This window comes from Typopeltis vanoorti, chromosome 4 (genome assembly GCF_054136105.1).
Source record: "Typopeltis vanoorti isolate ZY-2024b chromosome 4, IOZ_Tvanoo_1.0, whole genome shotgun sequence".
Taxonomy (NCBI): domain Eukaryota; kingdom Metazoa; phylum Arthropoda; class Arachnida; order Uropygi; family Thelyphonidae; genus Typopeltis; species Typopeltis vanoorti.
Window position 1 is genome coordinate 3,950,507 of NC_143552.1, and position 18,198 is coordinate 3,968,704.

The 18,198-nt window shown below is 34.4% G+C and overlaps 1 protein-coding gene across 1 annotated transcript in view; it reads right to left on the minus strand.

Moving 5' to 3' along the window:
- The window catches only part of LOC150107080 (mitochondrial sodium/calcium exchanger protein-like), a 77,736-nt gene that overhangs the window by 46,767 nt on the left and 12,771 nt on the right, over nt 1-18,198 (minus strand). Inside the window, exons 2-6 of the mRNA XM_090391612.1 lie at nt 11,421-11,573; nt 10,995-11,047; nt 10,834-10,891; nt 7,250-7,352; nt 2,445-2,612 (exon numbers count right to left, since the gene is read on the minus strand). Of these exons, the coding sequence (XP_090247738.1) occupies nt 2,445-2,612; nt 7,250-7,352; nt 10,834-10,891; nt 10,995-11,047; nt 11,421-11,573 (535 nt within the window). The remainder of the gene's footprint in view (nt 1-2,444; nt 2,613-7,249; nt 7,353-10,833; nt 10,892-10,994; nt 11,048-11,420; nt 11,574-18,198) is intronic.

Here is an 18,198-nt window from a genome sequence, read left to right on the forward strand (position 1 = left end):
TGTCGAGTTATGATTCTAATATATTAACAAGTATATACCAAGTTATGTGAGCCTTCATAGACACTGTCAGCTGCCCTCTAATTACTCGAAAAATTTCCTTACTTCTTTCAGTTACACTCTTCTTGGGACGGCAGGCACAAATAAGAAACATTGCCAGTTTGCCTTTTTGAAATTCTGCTCACATCACAATCTCAACTATAGCTGCTTCTTACCTTCCTTGATCGCTGTTGTGTAAATTAGGGATTATCACACAGACATATCGCGCTTGTTTTATTCTTCCACGTCTTCATTATACCAATTATCTCGCCTTGGTATTTCTGTGATTCCTCTGCTAGCGCCGTGTTTTCGATGAATGCTTCGATTCTCTGGAATGAAAATTCTGGAGAGAAACTAGCCATGTTCTCTATAAATAAATTCCCAATAAATGAACTTGCTTCATTACGTTTCCTAAACTTCGTTCCATACTCAGTAGACCTAAAATGAAACATCTCCCTACTCAGTATCCAGGAGTCTACAAGATTCTGTGTGATTGTGGCAGACTATACTAAGGCCAGACAGCTAAATCCATCCTTTTACGCATGGAAGAACATAAAAGAGACATTTCCTACAACAGAACCAGAGCCCTCTCTAGCCATGTTCTCTTCTCTATCAACTAGAATGAGGGCCGCCAACACCTCGTAGACTGGCCACGAACTTCTAATATCCATGTGTGCTATGTTGAACTTGAAAGAAAAATAATTGAATCTAGAGAAATATCGCTTGATTCATCTCATATTAACAATAGTCTTAGCTATAATATCTCTGACGTGCACGTTGCCACTATCCAATACTGGCGCACTTACGCCAGCTCTCGCACGTAGTCAACTTCAGTTGGAACTCAAGCACACATTCCTCTCTTTTAAATGTAAATGTACTTGTGATTTATACTAGATCTGTTAATGTATTTTATCATGTCTCTGTTATTTTTTTATTTAATTCTTTGCCTGTGATACCTGAAGAAGTTGATATATTCAACGAAACTAGTTGTATCTTAACATTAAACTTATCATTCTCGGTATAGAGTCATTTAATTTCCTTTTATATACAGTTCTACCGAGTAAATAATAAACATTAATATATATATATATATATATATATATATATATATATATATATATATATATATATATATATATATATATATATATATATATATATATATATATATATATATATATATAGAGAGAGAGAGAGAGAGAGAGAGAGAGAGAGAGAGAGAGAGAGAGAGAGAGAGAGAGAAGAAAGGAAAAAAGAGCTCTTTGAAAATAGCAGCAAAGGGGAAAAGGGTCCTTTCTTCTTGCTTCCACTTATAAGCACCTTACATGCAGCGTTGCGTTTTTCAACCAATTTCTATCAAATTTAGAACATAACTGTTCCTTTAGTTCATCGGTTCCCAACCAGTGGTACGCGTATCCCGGGGTTACGTGCTGGGCCATTCAGGGGTATACACGAAAAATATGATATCAGTAATGACGGAAAAACAAGTAAATTAAACAAAATGCAAAACGTTAGTTATGGAACAATAAATGTTAAGTTTGAATCACCGCTATTTTAAAAACAAGGGGAACAATTTATAGAAATTGGTTTAAAAGGGGTACACAAGTGGAAAAAGGTTGGGAACCACTGCTCTAGTTGCTTACGCTCTCCGCTCTGAGAACATCGGTGTAATAAAAAAAAAGGGATTATAAGTGGACATTTCACCGATACATCTACAGTATAAGTTACATCGTTTCGACCGTTTGTATCCTGATTTTGAATATATGAATAGTTGCTTCTTAAGTTTAAAGTTCCCCGACAGTTTCTATACAACAGGGATGGAATTGAGGGCAAGATTGTCAAGGAACGATACCATTACAGATTTCGCAATTAATCATGGACTGTTTTACCTACTTAAAACAAATAAGTGCTTGAAATCATATAAAGGAAGCGCTTACTTCACTGTTGAAAATAAAGTTCCGCTCTGAAATCCCATCGATGCCATAAATTAGAGACTTCTAAATTTATATCTCAAATCATTTTAAATATTCTTAAAGATTATTTAATATCTTGCTGCGTGTATCACTGAATTGCCGGTTGTTGCGTTAATGGAGATTTCATAACTCAAATCGCTCTAGTTAGCCTCGAGAGGATGGCACTGCAATGTTTCCGAATTTCTGCAGTTTATGATAGTAATATTTGGATAAGCGTTTGATTAAGTATAATTCGTTAATAGTGGTAGCTGAACATTATATGATCTGAATTGTTTGGTAGGTAATTTATCAGAGTTTTATGCCATTTTAGCATAATATGCTAATATAATACATAGCGATTCTGTATCCGATTTTAACTTAGTGCCCTAATGTACGAAGCTACGAAAGCACGCTACAAATATTTTAAATACGTATCATAATTCACAGAAAACTTACCTATAGCGTGATAAACGACGATGGATTCAGAATAAAATAGGTAGAATGCCCAACAGCCAGCTCCGCTATAAAAGATGACATCCCTAAGAAATGGTCTCTTCATCAATGTGAACGACTGAGTCAGGAAGATGGAACCTGCTACAACAGTCGTGACGAATATTCCTCCACCTACACGAGAATAAAAAACAACCTTTTAATGTACTTTTATCGCTGTAGCAAATGAACATTAAAGTAATAATTTTTTCTCTCTCTCTTTTTGCTGTAAGAAAATCATTAAATCACGCGGTTTAGTTCTGTAGTACTGCAAGCATGAAGGTGAAATACGAATGCACACTGATTTGTAATAACAGTGGCGCTGACTGATTATCTAATGAGCGCATCGAATTCCAAACATGCAGTTGTATCTAAAACGGAGAATATAAGAGAATATTATCAGTTCAGAGAAGGAGAACGCTACTCTTAGTACAGGAAAATAATATTAATAGATGAGTTGAGTGTTTCAATTTATGGCGAAACAACTAAAGCTATGAAGCCAGACTATCGTGTTTGTAAATTGCGTGTTTTCTTCTAGCTGGTTTGCTGTTTTATTATCATTGTTGTTGTTCTTGACATTTAGTAGAAAGAAAAAAGGGCTCACGTAGTGTGTACAGCATACAACCCCTTGTATACACTACTCAATCATTCTCCATCTACACAGGTCTTTTTAAAACGTTTGGCAATTTATAAAAGCAAAACCTTTCATTCTACTCTTGTATGATTAAAAAAAAATAACCCTCCGCCTTTACACTGATATTCTTGGGGTTACCTTCATCACGATTCGGTACAAAAGTCATGAATAATTTATTCCTCAGGTTAAGTCGACTATTCGCCATCGGGACTATCTACAAGCAGAGTTCCCGGGCTCCGCGCTAAACACGTGATGAACGATTAAGTCACTAACAGAGATTTTTTAATTTCTGAGAAGCAAATATAAACAAAATAAGGTGCCTGAGGTAAATAAGGCCCAGCGTTTAATAAGGCCCGTTTTAAAAAAATCACATTTACGGTAAGTTGTGCCGGTTTGGTTTCTTACACACACACAGGACGCAATAAGCAATGGCAAATCAGTGGTGCCATGATGTCTAGCGACTGTATTGTGTCAGTTTGACCTAGACCTTTGTGGGAGGTGGTTGTGTCTTTCCGTTTAATAATATTACGCCGCAATAATTGGTAAGTTTTAATTTAAAAAAATTGTTCTTTTCGCATTGTTTTTATATTTAAATTGTTCTTTCAACATTCAGTTTTATGATAAAAAATGGTTTAATTGATTTTAATTCATATTTTACGTGAAAATAGATGTGATCTAATCTAGTTCGCGGTAATTAATAAGGCCCAGTAAATTTGTTAATGGGCCTTATTAAACTGCTATAATTTATTATTTTATTTTTTGGTGATTTCTCATAATAGTTACTTATTTTATTGCTAAAGGCCTCTGAAAATATCAGATGTTAAGAAGAAACGGGGTCTTTGGACTGATGAAAGACTAGAAGCAGCTATGAAAGCTGTGCAAAGAGGACAACTGTCACAACGTGCAGCATCAAAACGCTATGAAGTACCTAGAAGAACATTGAGGAACCATTTAAAGACAGAAAAGATTAGGAAGAAATACTGTGCTAACTAAAGAACAAGAGAAGAACTCGGTAGAAAGAATAGTAGTAAAGTTTGCTTCAATTGGCGTCCTAAAGACAGAAAAGATTAGGAAGAAATACTGTGCTAACTAAAGAACAAGAGAAGAACTCGGTAGAAAGAATAGTAGTAAAGTTTGCTTCAATTGGCGTCCCTTTAACTCCAAAAGCTATATGCAGGAAAACTTGTGTATTTTGCGAAGAAAATAAAATTAGGAATAACTTCAATAAAGAAAGTGACCTCGCAGGAAAAGATAGGTTGCAGTTATTTTTAAAGAGAAACCCAACAATTTCTAAACGTAAAGCTCAATTTTAGAAACCTGCTCGAGCTGTAAGAACATGTCCTAATCCTCCATCTTGTGATTCAGATAACTCCGATCATGAGATTCCATTGGTAAATCTAAAAACAAAGAACTCTTTGAAGTCATCGTTTCATGAGTTGATGCCAACGCCAAATTATGCAGTTGTAGAGGCAACACCACGAAGAAAAGCGTTAAATTATAAGGGCCAGAGAGTGACCAAAGATCTTTTCAAAGAAAATGATAGTAAGAAAGAGAAGGCTGCAACTAAAAAACAGGAAGAACCAAAAAAGAAATAAAGGAACAAACAGAGTGTCAAAAGAGGGGTGGTATTGCCATGGATGCAGAGAGAAAAGTTGCTGATATGAGGCAATGCACACGGTGTCTTTAAATGGTACCATGAAGAGTGTGTTGGTCTCACCAAGAAGAATGTGGCGTATTTGTATCCCCTTATGACTGTTCTTAAGCTAATAATTATGATTAAAATTAATAATAATTAAAAATAATTATATTATTTTTTAAATATTTAATTTTGTTCAAGGGCTTTATTAACACTACTATGGTTTAATAAGGCCCATACAAGGTGTTTTTTAAAGATTTGATTAAAATATAAATTACTGCATGAATTGTTCTTATTTGTGTTTTTTTTATTAATTAGTGATAATACAAACTTTAATATGAACAAACAATTGTCTCTAAACAATTGTCTAACTTATTCAAATTTCAAATAAGGTTGGCCTTATTTGCCTCAGGTACCTTATTGAAATATATAAAAGAACTATAAAAATTAGATGATGAAATGTAAATAAAAGACAGAAGAACAAATAATCTTCAGTTTACAAGTACTTTGCATACTCGACCTGTATGTAAGCGGTTTCTTTACTAACACGCTTAACTTCGACCTCAAAACAAGTCATGCAGCGTTACAAGGAAAGCGAACCTTACCTTCCTCAGTTCAAAGTGACGCCTGTTAGAAAACAACCGATTTTGAAAGAAACCTGGATTAGAATTGAGCATTTTCCATGACGTACAATTCGACCGCGCCCCAGTGTGTTAACTGTACGACCACTGATAATCATTTGTGCATTTTTAAGAGAAAATATGTTTTCCTTTGGGGAATGCAAAAAAATAAAACACACTAATGGAAAAACAAAAGCAAATTTATTACAGGTGACATTTATGCAAACGCTTTTTTTTTTTTTTTTGTCACATTCCACCAAATTTTAAGTCTCCTTCTCTCCAGGACCTGTTATCTTTACATCCTATTTGCAGGCAATTACACTGCAACTGACTGCTTAGCCGATCGGGAATCCCATGAATGAAAGCCTGTATAGGTTAAGGATTTGCGTCGTGAAGTGTGAAGACGGAATGAGCACGAGCCGTTCTTTGCTCATCGCGCTTACAAAATAATACATTTTACAAACCACTGCTCCCTCTGTTCCTCGCGGACATTGATTTTTATTATAAAGTGTACCATGTAGCGCAAAAGTAAAATGAGACGATGACGATTAAGCTCATTCTCAGACTCAAATGGCGGATTCGAAAAGAACGTCACTTGACATATTATGATGTCACGGTGATGCCATGAAATGTCACGGTGTAACATTTCATGTCAACATTTCGTTGACATAAAATGCAAACAATGAAGTTGAACATACGCACAGACATGTTTTTTTCACAAGATCAATGCAGATCCCAAATTCACACATTTTGAAGAATAGAACAAAAAACAAAAAATTGTTTAAAAGTTTTGTTCATTAACTCAGTCCGCGAATACTTTAGGCATAACTATTATTCTATTTACTACATTTTGTAAATAAATAAATCTTCTGACTTTTATTCCCAAGAGAAAGTAAATGAAGAGGCTCTTTAGTCCTAAATTTCTATCCTTAGCCATCAGTAACAGCTAGCATAAAAGGTATTAATGGCTCTCCTCCACTTGCGTTTATCTCATAAACATAAGTGGAGGAGAGTGCAGCAGACGATTGCGCCATCCTACATATCACACCATTTTGAACGACATATCATTTTCTAAAATAGCATAAGTTCTACGATTAATTTTCTTTAGTTATGGAATAAAAAAATTTGAGTTTCCTGGAGGAAAACACTCTATTTGACAGTGCCGAAGATTGACTAACTCTGGAAGAAGTTCAAAAAAAAAAAAAAAAAGGTTTAGAGAAAGTTAATCTCTATAGTCTGCTATCACAAGTGAACTTAAAAGTGTCTTTCCTCTGCCGGTCTAGCGCTATGGAAGAAAACACTATTTGCAAAGGATAAAACATGCACTTAGTATACTGTAAAGCATTTTATTACACACTAAAAGAGATGAAAGTAAATGATGTCCGTTAGCTACAGAGTTTTAGTTACAGAGTTTTACTCCTAGGAACTATGAATATTCTTATTTTAAATAAACTGATTCTTCATGATATCATTACTGTTAAATATGGCTACCATGTTAAATCAAGGCTCTATTTCCAAATCATTAGCCACCAAGCCAATACTAATATTACTATTATTATTATTACCAATTTCACCAAATATATATTTCGCATACCAACACTCTACGCAAGTGAATTGCAGAAAAGAAAAAAAAAGCTGAATATACCTTCCTTGCTATTTCAGGTAATTTATCCGGGAGTGATTAGATAGAACCGAAGAAAATAAATAAAAAACGCTTGAAACTAAATAATGAATTCTGGAATTGAATACACTCAGAAGTGAGTAATCACGACGTTGTCTGCACTGACTGCTTATCATTGTGAAATGGATAACTGTAATTAATACTAATCATCAATGAATAATAATATTGTTAATAAATTATTTAGAGCATCAGAAAACTCACCTATAAGACTTCCGATCACTAGTTCTGTTCTTCCTTGTTGGATACTTGCAAGAGAAGAGAAAATGTCAGGAGAACCATTCCCAAACGCCAATAAAGTGACTCCCTAGAATTACAGTTATGGAAACTTCGTACTAGAAATAAGAATGAATCTATTTCAAGACTCACCTATACATTTTTTTTTCGCGTAAAATTACAAAGCGAAATGGTAAAAAAGCAAATAAATCTTCCTCTGATTTAGTTATAGCAGGAACGTCAATGTGCAGCCTTTGCTTCTGTTGATTTAATCTTCCGTTTCCACGACTCAAATACTCCAAGAAGCACAAAAGAATCGCAGTGGATTCTACAAATGCATCATATCATGTACTAGCATACAGCCCAAGAGAGAGCACGCATACCAGGTTGCGCCCTTCTGAGGGATTTCGGAGGGTAGCGAGAAGTGTTACTGGTTTACATGTAAAATTACAGTTTTTTTTTTTTTGAGGGGGGGAATACAAGGCATCTGTAGTTCTATTATTAACGCCAAGCAGCAACTTCTTTTTTACGGAAAAAAAATATATTCCTGTCGTTTATTTACTAAATCAAGTATTTTCATGCAAATATTGACTTCTGTATCCAGTAGCATTGGTTCGTACTCGCGCATTGATCACACTGCCTTAACTGAATCACTTGGCTCTGATCAAGTATCCCGTTTAGCCTACGCATGGCAGCGGACAAAAGCAGACTGTTAATGACGCACAAGTCTTCACAACGCAGGCATTGTGAAATCATTGTTACTCGTGTGCTTAAATTTGCATGGCCAGTGCTTTTTTTTTGGGTGCACCAGCACCTTTGTTGAACAGTGGCATGTGACATGCGGATGTGGGACATTTAGAAATTTGTGACATTCAGTAATTTTTTACACGTTTACTTACTATACAAATAAGTTTAGTTTAATGAAATTTATATTTTTCGCTATTGTTAAGATAGCGAAAAATATAAATGGAAACTTTTTTAAATTTAAAAACCGTTTTTTTTAATTTAAAAAACCGGTTTTAGATAGTAGAATTAATATGTAAAAATTAATTATTTATTTAATTAAAAACGTAAACATTTTGACTTGAAATCGCCTCGGGCACAAGCATATTGTAATAAAATTAATCTTCATGAGTCAGGCGAATGTTTTTAAAAAAAAAAATGATGTCGCAAAGATATTTGCGACATCAAATTTTTATTCAAAATTATTATTATTATTTGCAATACATATTATTTAATAAATTTATGCTTAAGAAACTGTGTTATATACTCAGTTTCAGTTCTTATTTCAAAAATAGTATCACACTATGAAGTAAGAACAAAGTTTAAGTTTTGTTTGTTTTCACATCGATTTAATTTTCACTTTTACCTGCTAACAAACAGCGAGTACCTACTGTTTCACGAACAAAAAAAAAAGTACTGATTAAGGCTTCAAGAATGTTTATGTTATGTCGGGTTTGTCGGTTTTTAAAAACCGGTTTCTTTGGATAAATTTATAAAATTCGAAAACCGGTTTTTAAATTTAAAAAACCGGTTTTAGATAGTAGAATTAATATGTAAAAATTAATTATTTATTTAATTAAAAACGTTAACATTTTGACTTGAAAATTAATGCATATTGTAATAAAACTAATCTTCATGAGTCAGGTGAATGTTTTTAAAAAATGTTTAAAAAATTTGCAAATTTTTTAGAAAATCTCCCGTAAGAGATAGCATCCTTCAGAATTATGTAAAACAAGAAAAAGGAAAGGAATTAAGTCTGATTCTTGACTGCCAAACGAGATGGAATAGTTTAGAGACCACGATTGAAAGATTTATAATTACATTAAAAGAATGTGTTGTTTTAGCTTTGAATGATATTGGTGCTTTTCATATGCGGAATGCAGCTCAATATTCTAAAATCATGGAGCTTCTTAAAGTGTTGGGACCAGTATATCTAGCAGCTGAGGCCTTAAGGCGGCGGCACATGCCAATTTATTAACAAGTGAAGGCATATTTGAATTTCTATTAACTAAAAAATTTAAACAAATGCTTTAGAAGTACGAATTAAAGAAAGAAGACAAGTTGGATTGGAAATCCTTTTGCTATATTTGCAAAATCCACAAAACATTTCAACAAAGAAATCTAGTGGATTTCCACTAGCTTCAAAACTCGATGTTATTAAGTTATCTGGAAAAATATTGTCTAGAATATATCCAAATTCTTGTATGGAAACGGATTCGTTTGATGAATATATCGGAGACGGAGAAACTATTATCTGGAAAGAAGAAAGAAGAAGAAGAAACGAAGATATTATGAAAGAATTAAACCAAGAATATTTATTGAAATTAATTGAAATATTAATTGAAAATAAATATTAATTGAAAAAATTAAAAATTATAAACATAGATGGATGGAACACGTTCAAAGAATGAAAACAGAAAGATTACCAAAACAAGCCTTAAAGTACAAGCCATTAGGAAAAAGAAAACCAGGACGTCCTCTTAAACGATTCAACGATGACTTCTGAGGCCGGAACAGGCCATACTAGGCCTAAATCCTTGATACGTATGATGATGATGATGATGATGATGATGAGAAACTATTAAGTAGGGCAATGCTCAAAAAGAAGCCATGGAAAAAACAATTCTTAGGTTTCTTGAGGAACCTGAAGAAATAATATCAAATCCAAAGACACTGAAGGCCGAATTTTCGGTATTTGAGGCAACCAATTAAAGAACAAAGAATTTAGATTTATTATTTGAATCCCTGAAAACGCTAAAACAAAGTTCAGTAGCCACTGAGGGAGAGTGTTTTCTGGTTCAGGCAATGTTGTATGAAGAATAAGAACAAGATTATGTAATCGTTCAGTGGACGTTTTATGTTTTTTGAAATCATATTTCCTGAAGCAAAATACTAAATGAAATAAAATATTAGAATTTATATTTTGTACGAATTTTAGTTATCTTTTAATCATAAATCTTTTAAAATAAGTATAAATATTTTTTACTCTTTTATTTATTTTTTTATTTTAATTTTTTGTAAAAATTCGAAAACCGATTTTTTGGAAATACTGAAATTCGAATCGAAAACCGATTTTTTCGAAAGTCGGTTTTTTGTAGCTGTTCAAGAATCATAAGGGCAGGAGAGCACTAGAACTGAAGAATCTCTGTATTGCTGCAATTTTTTACTTGATGTTCCTTTCCCCATTTTTAGTACCTTCTATTTGTTATTACTATCGTACAGCGTTTGGTGACGTAGGTGAAAGGGTAAGACGTCTTTTTTTTTTCTTTTTTGAACAGTTATGCAATTTATAGATGACTCTCTCTCCTCCTTTTGAGAAAATTTCGAAATTATTAAATTCAAACGTTTCGCGAAGTAACATTTCTGAAGCAGAGTTGTGCAAATACCGACAGAACGAAATCATTGCGACACCGTATATTTTTAAAGCAAAAGGACAGAGAGATGGTTTACTTAGTAAGCTACTACAAGTTTTTGCTTTCCGCCCATGCTTCTGGACGAAAGAGTGTCCTTCGCATACTTAAATTACAGTAGTGTCGCTTTCTTTTGTTAGCAAACAAGGAAAAGGATACAGCAACGTTCTGTGACATCCCAAGACTCTTGGATATGACAAACAGCGAAGGACAAAGACTAAAAAAAGAAAGAAAATGCTCTGTATCATTCACGCAAAATAGCAAAGTCAAACTGTAATGTATATACGTGGAGGTAAAGTTTGACGAAGTTCATTACTTACAAATCATTTGCGGTGACTCCCAATCCAACAAACAACAGTAACAGCCACAGCACCTAAATAAAATTAAATTAAATTACTTATTGTTTGTTCAGTATTAGATAACGTAATCTTAATAATAGTTGAAATATTTCATGTGACTGTTTAAATTATTTTAAAATGCATGACAGAATTTAATAAAAAAAAAGTATCTATGAAATATTGAATTGGTACTCATGAATCGTAATTACCAAATGATCTTTCAGCGCCATGCGCAATGTATTCGAATTGAAATAAGCTATCATAGATGCTTTTTATTAACGAAAAGCACGTTTTTAATTATTTAGTTTCTGCTGCTGCCCAAGATTTTGATTATTTTACTCTTGTGTTACATTTATTTCAGAAGTTAATGGCATGCGTCAAACACTTCTTAGGAAGACTGTAACTTACACTGATTCCAACTGCCCATGATTCCCCGTTTGGACCTAGAGCACAGTACATGGACGTTACGTAGTCTATGTATCCGATGTCACTTCGGCATCCCTCTGCTGTTTGAACAAAATTACACCGCAGAGATGCGTTGAGAAAATTCACATTTCTGCACTGAAAATGAATAAACAAGAAACTTCAGTAAAAACTTGCATGAAACTGCACTGCTGGCTTGTTAAGTGCGTATCATTGTCTATCCCAATTTTAAATAAAGTTCAACGTTTAAAAGCGGATTAAGATGCAATCAACCATACAATCAAATAACTTTTATTGAAGCTAATGTTTAAACAGCGTAACAACTAACATCCTCAAAGCTCGAAAAATGACCAACAACAAATTTTGAAGAAAAATGCAATAAAAAGTAACCCGCAAAATATTCTGGCTAATTAACCACTCGGCTAATTATGCTGTAAGGCTTAATTTCACCTGACTACATTATTAGCCGAGTTATTAATGCAATCGATCTCTAAAGAACAAGCTGCCGGTTTGAATCCAGCCGTGGGTGGGCTGTTTTCGGATGTTCTTTAGGTAGAGATGAATTTCATCTCCCGGTAAAACCATCTCCAGCTTATTGGAGGCCTGAAGTGGCTCAAAAAAGTTCCACGAAGGATTTTCAGACCTCGCAAACAATATATAAAATTAATTTTTAAAAGTAGAAAAAGTCCTTAGTCCTTCCACGATACGAACGCATTATTGGTTCATGAAATCTTTCCTGAGTAGGAACCAGCTGATTCCTGATGACTTCCTATTCACAAGGGATGCATAAGGATTATCATCCGTCAGTCAGTGAGTACTGAAATATTCTGCGGTGCGAGCAGGTGCTAGAAGATTTAAAAGTGCCGTGCTGGTCATATTGGGTACATTATGAGGGTACATTTCATATTGAGTACAACATGAAATGTTTGGGATTCATGGAAAATCCAGACGAATTACTAATCGATGTAAGAATCAATAGGCATCTTTTTGTTGTCCACAAATCATGGCGAAAGCATTTTTCTGAATCTATGGTCAGTTCTAATTAGTGCCGAAATCGGTTTTTCCTGAATTCGGTTCCAAATGATTCACAAGGCTGCAGCATCAGCAGCAGCAGAGAGAGAGAGAGAGAGAATGCAGCACTTTTTTTCTTTACCTCAAGAGTGATGTGGTGGATGATTAACGCTTACTTAGGCATCATAGATTTGAAAGCATTTTGCTCTTGTTTTCCAACGTCAATGAGAAATTCAAAGACATTAGAACACGAGCGACAGACTGAGTTTGTATTGCAACGTTCATTAATGAAAGAGAGAGGCTCAGAGTTTGACTTTCATACTAAACATGTTGCAGCTGTTACTAAATTTAGTTATAAAGTAGTGATTTCTTTCACTGTACTTATTTATAAGTATAACATCATTTGCATAAAGTAAGGAGCTGAAATGATATCGGAATTCAGTGCTAATTTCATTCTTAATGTGATCGAATCGATACAGATGACAAGTCACAGCAGAAATGGTGTACATTCTTGGCTTCCACCTGATTTTACATCAAACTAACTTCTTATGCATCCTTCAGTTCTAAGTGCCGACGTACAACTTCAATATAGATGCTATATATTGCTCTATATGATATTCTGTTTATACTCTTTGTCTTTATACCTTATCATATGCCTTTTTGAGATCTACAAAAAAGTAAACTGATATTTGGTATATTCCTATGATTTCTCTGAAAGACCCGGTTGTGACTTCGAATCTCATTGTGGGCATGAATCTTGGTCAAAGCTGCTCTGGACGAACTAATATAGCTCCTCGAGTTTATAAGGCTTGCTTAAAAAGAAAAGAAAAGTCAAAATCTGATCTTTAAAAATCCCATTTGGAGTGACCTACCTTATGTTACTCAGATTTCTTTTTCACATTTTTTAGCCATTTCTTAAGTATGCCTACATAAATCTTATTTGCAACACTCTGTAGGGAATTCCTCTGAAATTCTCAAGTTCATTTCATTTCTCTTTTTAAAGATGATTACTATAAGAATTCTGATCCAAACTTATACGATTTCTGGTCAGAAGGTCGTATATGTTTGGAATGATGAAATATAAAAGTTTTATAGGGTAGCCATGTGAAAAGTTTATATTTCTACATTTGAACGTTATGTATCGAATATCTTTTATTCCAGTGCCTACAGATTGAGTATCGCCTGAATATCTTCCTTCCACCATGTTACTGATTATTTCATTGAATATTTTAGTGTAATTATTCCCAACATTCAGAATAACGTTATTTTTAGTTGTTTTTTTTTTTATCGTCGTCTCTGATTGCTTATATATTCTTTCCAGCATTTCCAAGTTTTTTAATGGCTTCAAAACATTCGGCCACTTTCTTGATATTGTAGATGATATTTCATGATAACACAGAGGATACCCTATATTATTACGAATCTTCCTATGTTTTTGCTTTATTGACTTTTACATTTAACTTAGTTATGTTTTTCTCATTGCACGCACGCACGCACGCGCACGCACGCACGCACACGCACACGCACACACACACACACACACACACACACACACACACACACACACACACACACACGTCGTATTGTGCACAGTATTGAAACAAAAAAAAAACACACCTGGTTCCTGACGAAGACTGAAACAGGAGTGTAAGAAATCACAAACCTACAGAAATATTCAAATGAAAATTTGGAAAACAGATAACATTAATGATAACTTTTTCCTATATTTCCGTTTAAGAACACATCTTAAACGGAAACATAGAAAGAAGTTATCATTAATATTATCTGTTTTCCATTTTTCATTTGAATATTTCTGTAGGTTTGTGATTTCTTACACTCCTGTTTCAGTCTTCGACAGGAACCAGGTGGTTTTTTTTTTTTTGGGGGGGGGGGTGCATACTATTTTGTGGATCCATAAGCACAACTATTTCTCATTGTTCAATTTCCCATCGAGCAGTTTCTCGTTTGAAATTTCCCACATCACTCTGCTTGAAACTGACTGAAAACGCTCAACAAGTTTTTATCTTGTTTTGTGTTGATGCCACAGATACTGCATATTCTTTCTCTGATCACCTTGGCATAAATTTGTCTGTTATCGTTATTATTAAGGAATATCTCACTTGTTATAATCTTCTTCCTCTCAATTAACTCTAACGTTTACTATAATTGTTCCTTTAGTTCCACGCCTCTTTTCCAGTGCTGATGCCTACGTTCATTGTTCCTGTCTTCAATTCTGTTGAGTTCTGTGGTTACTTCATCAACTCAGGCTTCACTGTTCATCCCGGTTTCTTCGCAAAAACGGAGAAGCGTCGTATCCGACATAACATTTGATAAAGTTGGGCCATCATATTCGTGTGTTGACAATAACTGACCAAATATGTAGGCTAAGGCCCAAAATTGTAGCCCAGCCAGTAGTTTCTTCAGTATCCAGATACAAGGAATGCAGAGACTGTCCGGAACAGAAGACCCGGACAGTCTCTGCATTCCGTGTATGCTATTATATGAGGTCTCCTCTTATTTATCCGTCATGATAAATATTCTAAAAAAGTACGAAAAGCGGACATAGCTGTAGAAACGAGTTTTTTTTCTAGCTTCTCGGAATTCATTAGAATCACGAAATTAAAGTGCTTTAAAAATTATTCAGCAGTCTAATTAAACTCAAGAATATGAGAAAATGTTTGGAGATGTCTTTTAAATATATACCAGATCGAATGCAGTGGATTCACTGTTCATTTTAGAAATGTTATCATCTCGGAAAGAAAGCAATCAGTCCATTTACTTTCCTGTTCGTGTGAAACAGACTTTCTATAGATGACATAGCATTCATCGATCTACTGAACGACATGAAAACGCCAAAACGAAATCAAAACAATGATGTTTTGATTGCGCTTACTTTTCGATTATCAGGATGAGACTTTACCTTGAGATACCTTTAAATGAATGTGGATTTTCTCTAAAGAAAATAAACCAAGAGAGACAGAAAGTAAATTTATTACGCAGTTGAGAAATGGGAAAGAACTGTTAGTTTCCATTTTAATTAGTTGCTTATGCAAAGAGAGGGAGGGGAGAGATTTGGGGCCAAGGGAAATGGGATTATGTGTTTGAACTCTGATATAGTTGTAAATTCAACTATATCAGAGTTCAAACATATACACGTAGTGAAAGAGACTGAATAGGTTCCTCTAGGTGTTTTTATGTGTTTAAACTTGAATAGAGTGAAAGGAATGCGCCTAACGATGCTCAACTTGCAGGTGGTCGCGAAGTGCGTCTTCAGTTATAAGTTCAAGTAGGTGCTTGAAGAGCACTAAATGACAATAAATTGTAGATAGAAAATAATAATAAAATAAAATAAGAAGAGATTGGACTTACTTCTGTTCTATTAAATATGTCATCTGTAAAGTTCCCAAAGTTCATAACTGGATCAAATTTATTTATCGCGTTGGTTCGGACAGTATCGGATATGAAGGGATGCTTTAAGTCCACGTTGGAAACACATCTGCAGAAAGAAAAGCTTTCTGGAAGAAATTCATGTATATAAACCGAAATAGTTTTGGAAATGCAGAATCTTATCTCATTCTTGGCAACCAAGTGTACGATTTGAGAGATGGATGCTTCGTCATATAGACAAGCAGCCTGTTATCTGAAAAACAGAATCCTTCATCTAAATAAAATTTGTCCCGTCAAAATTCTAGGTCACATTTTTTTATCTTTTGGAGCAGATTAGTGGCATCATGTTTGATAGAATTTTTGAGAGAGAAATATATTTCCGGAGTAATAATTACAATAATTACAATATAAGCATTACAATTACTAATAATTTCTAATTTATTTTTAATTTCCTGAAAAACGAAGGTAAAAAAAATGCCATACACTTTTCACAATGTATGGCATTTTGAAAACAAACATACTGAACAAACATACGCTAAGAGCTATAAATTAATCGCTAGCATTGTTTACAGAGTCTGATATACAGACGGCCCCTAAAGTTTTATTAGATCCCCTAGATTGCTTCTTCTGATTTCTGTAAAGCTTATTCCTTTGGTTTATCATGAACCATAATTATTCTCTTGTAGGCAAATACGCTGCTTATCTCCTTCGCTGAAGAAAACACCTTGATGCTGTAAAAAACGTGACCTTGAATCAAATGGAAGCATCAAGAAATATCACAAGGTGCCAGTTATGGCGACAGACAGAACTGGGAGGGGGGGGGGGGGTACGTTTTCTGCTTATGCTCTACCATTGCGCAATGAATTCTCTGTCATTGAGCAATTATAATGACTAGTGGAAATTTTATAACAGAGTAAGCAAAAGAAAACTACGTCATTATCCTCCGTTATAAAATTGAGAAGAAATATTTTTCTGATAAAACAAGGAAAACAAGCTGAATTTAGAGAGTTACGAATAAACGGAGTTGTTCAAAAGTAGGCGAGTGATGAAATTAAGCGAAAATTGCAGTATGTTATGAAAAAAATATAAATAAGAGTATAAAAATACCGGAGTGTAGGAACAGATCAGAAGAACGGACTTTTTAAGCAAGGACAACTTATTGAGGATGTCCTACAGATTTGGGCCACAAAAACTAGTCCTGGATTACGATGCTTTGGTTCGGTGGCCAAATATTTCTGCGTACTAATTGACCGGATTATTAGCATACTCTCCAACCAACAGATTGTGGGTTCTAATCCCGTTGTGGATATGCAGATGTTTCTAAGCCACTTTGCTTTGGAGACCTAAAGTAGCTTAAAGAAGTCCATGTTTGGTCTCTCTTTTGTGATGAAGAACGGATCAGCTAAATCTGCGAAGAGCTCAACCAAGTTAGTCCTTGGTTGAGCTCTTTGCTCAACCAAGGACTAACGTACGTCAGATTTAATCCCACCCTTCGTGAGTGGGATTGCTATAAAAATAAAAGGGCAGGTCGCTTAATACTAATATTCAGAATGGCTGTTGGCTAAGTCAATTGACACACTGACACTACGTTTGATATTTTTTTACAATCAAACAAAGAACTATCACGCTTCTAGAGCAGCAGGCTTTTACAAACATCCGTGCCAAGGTGGAAATCAAACTCACACCTGCTGGGGGGGGAGGGGGAGCGGATATGCTATTCACTCGGCCAACCAGGCCGGGTGAATAGCATATCTTTTCATGAATTTTGTTTTTTTTACATTACAATACAAGAAAGAAGCTAACTGTTATTACTACAAAGTGTTATTCGTCAGATTATGCTAACTATACCCACTAAACAAAAGATGTGACCAGACGTGAAGTACTAAGTGAGAAGAGTGGATTAGAAAGTTCTGCATTAAAGTGAAGTTCCGTAGTGCGCGATAAATATAAGCATAAAAACGTTGGCGTGACACAGTGGCCGTTATGGAGTGATGAAACTACCGAGATGGATCTCAAATATCTCACTCGTCGAACCTTTGAGAATACTGTTCACATTATTCGGGTGGCCTCGCAAAAGGTTCATCGTAGTCTTTTATAAATCCAAACATCCAAAAACAAATTGGATGAAGTTTCAAAAGACGATGAAAGCTCACAAACAGAACTTGAGAATGGAATATTATCGTTAACAATCGCAGACAAACACTCCGCATTTCACACATAACATTTTACTCATGACAAGACGCTGTCTAATCTCATACTATTTTGTTCATTTTAGCATTAACAATAATAATAATTTTAAAATAAAAATACTTTCACATTTTAAATTTAAAAAATATAAATAATAATAATATTTTACAATGATATA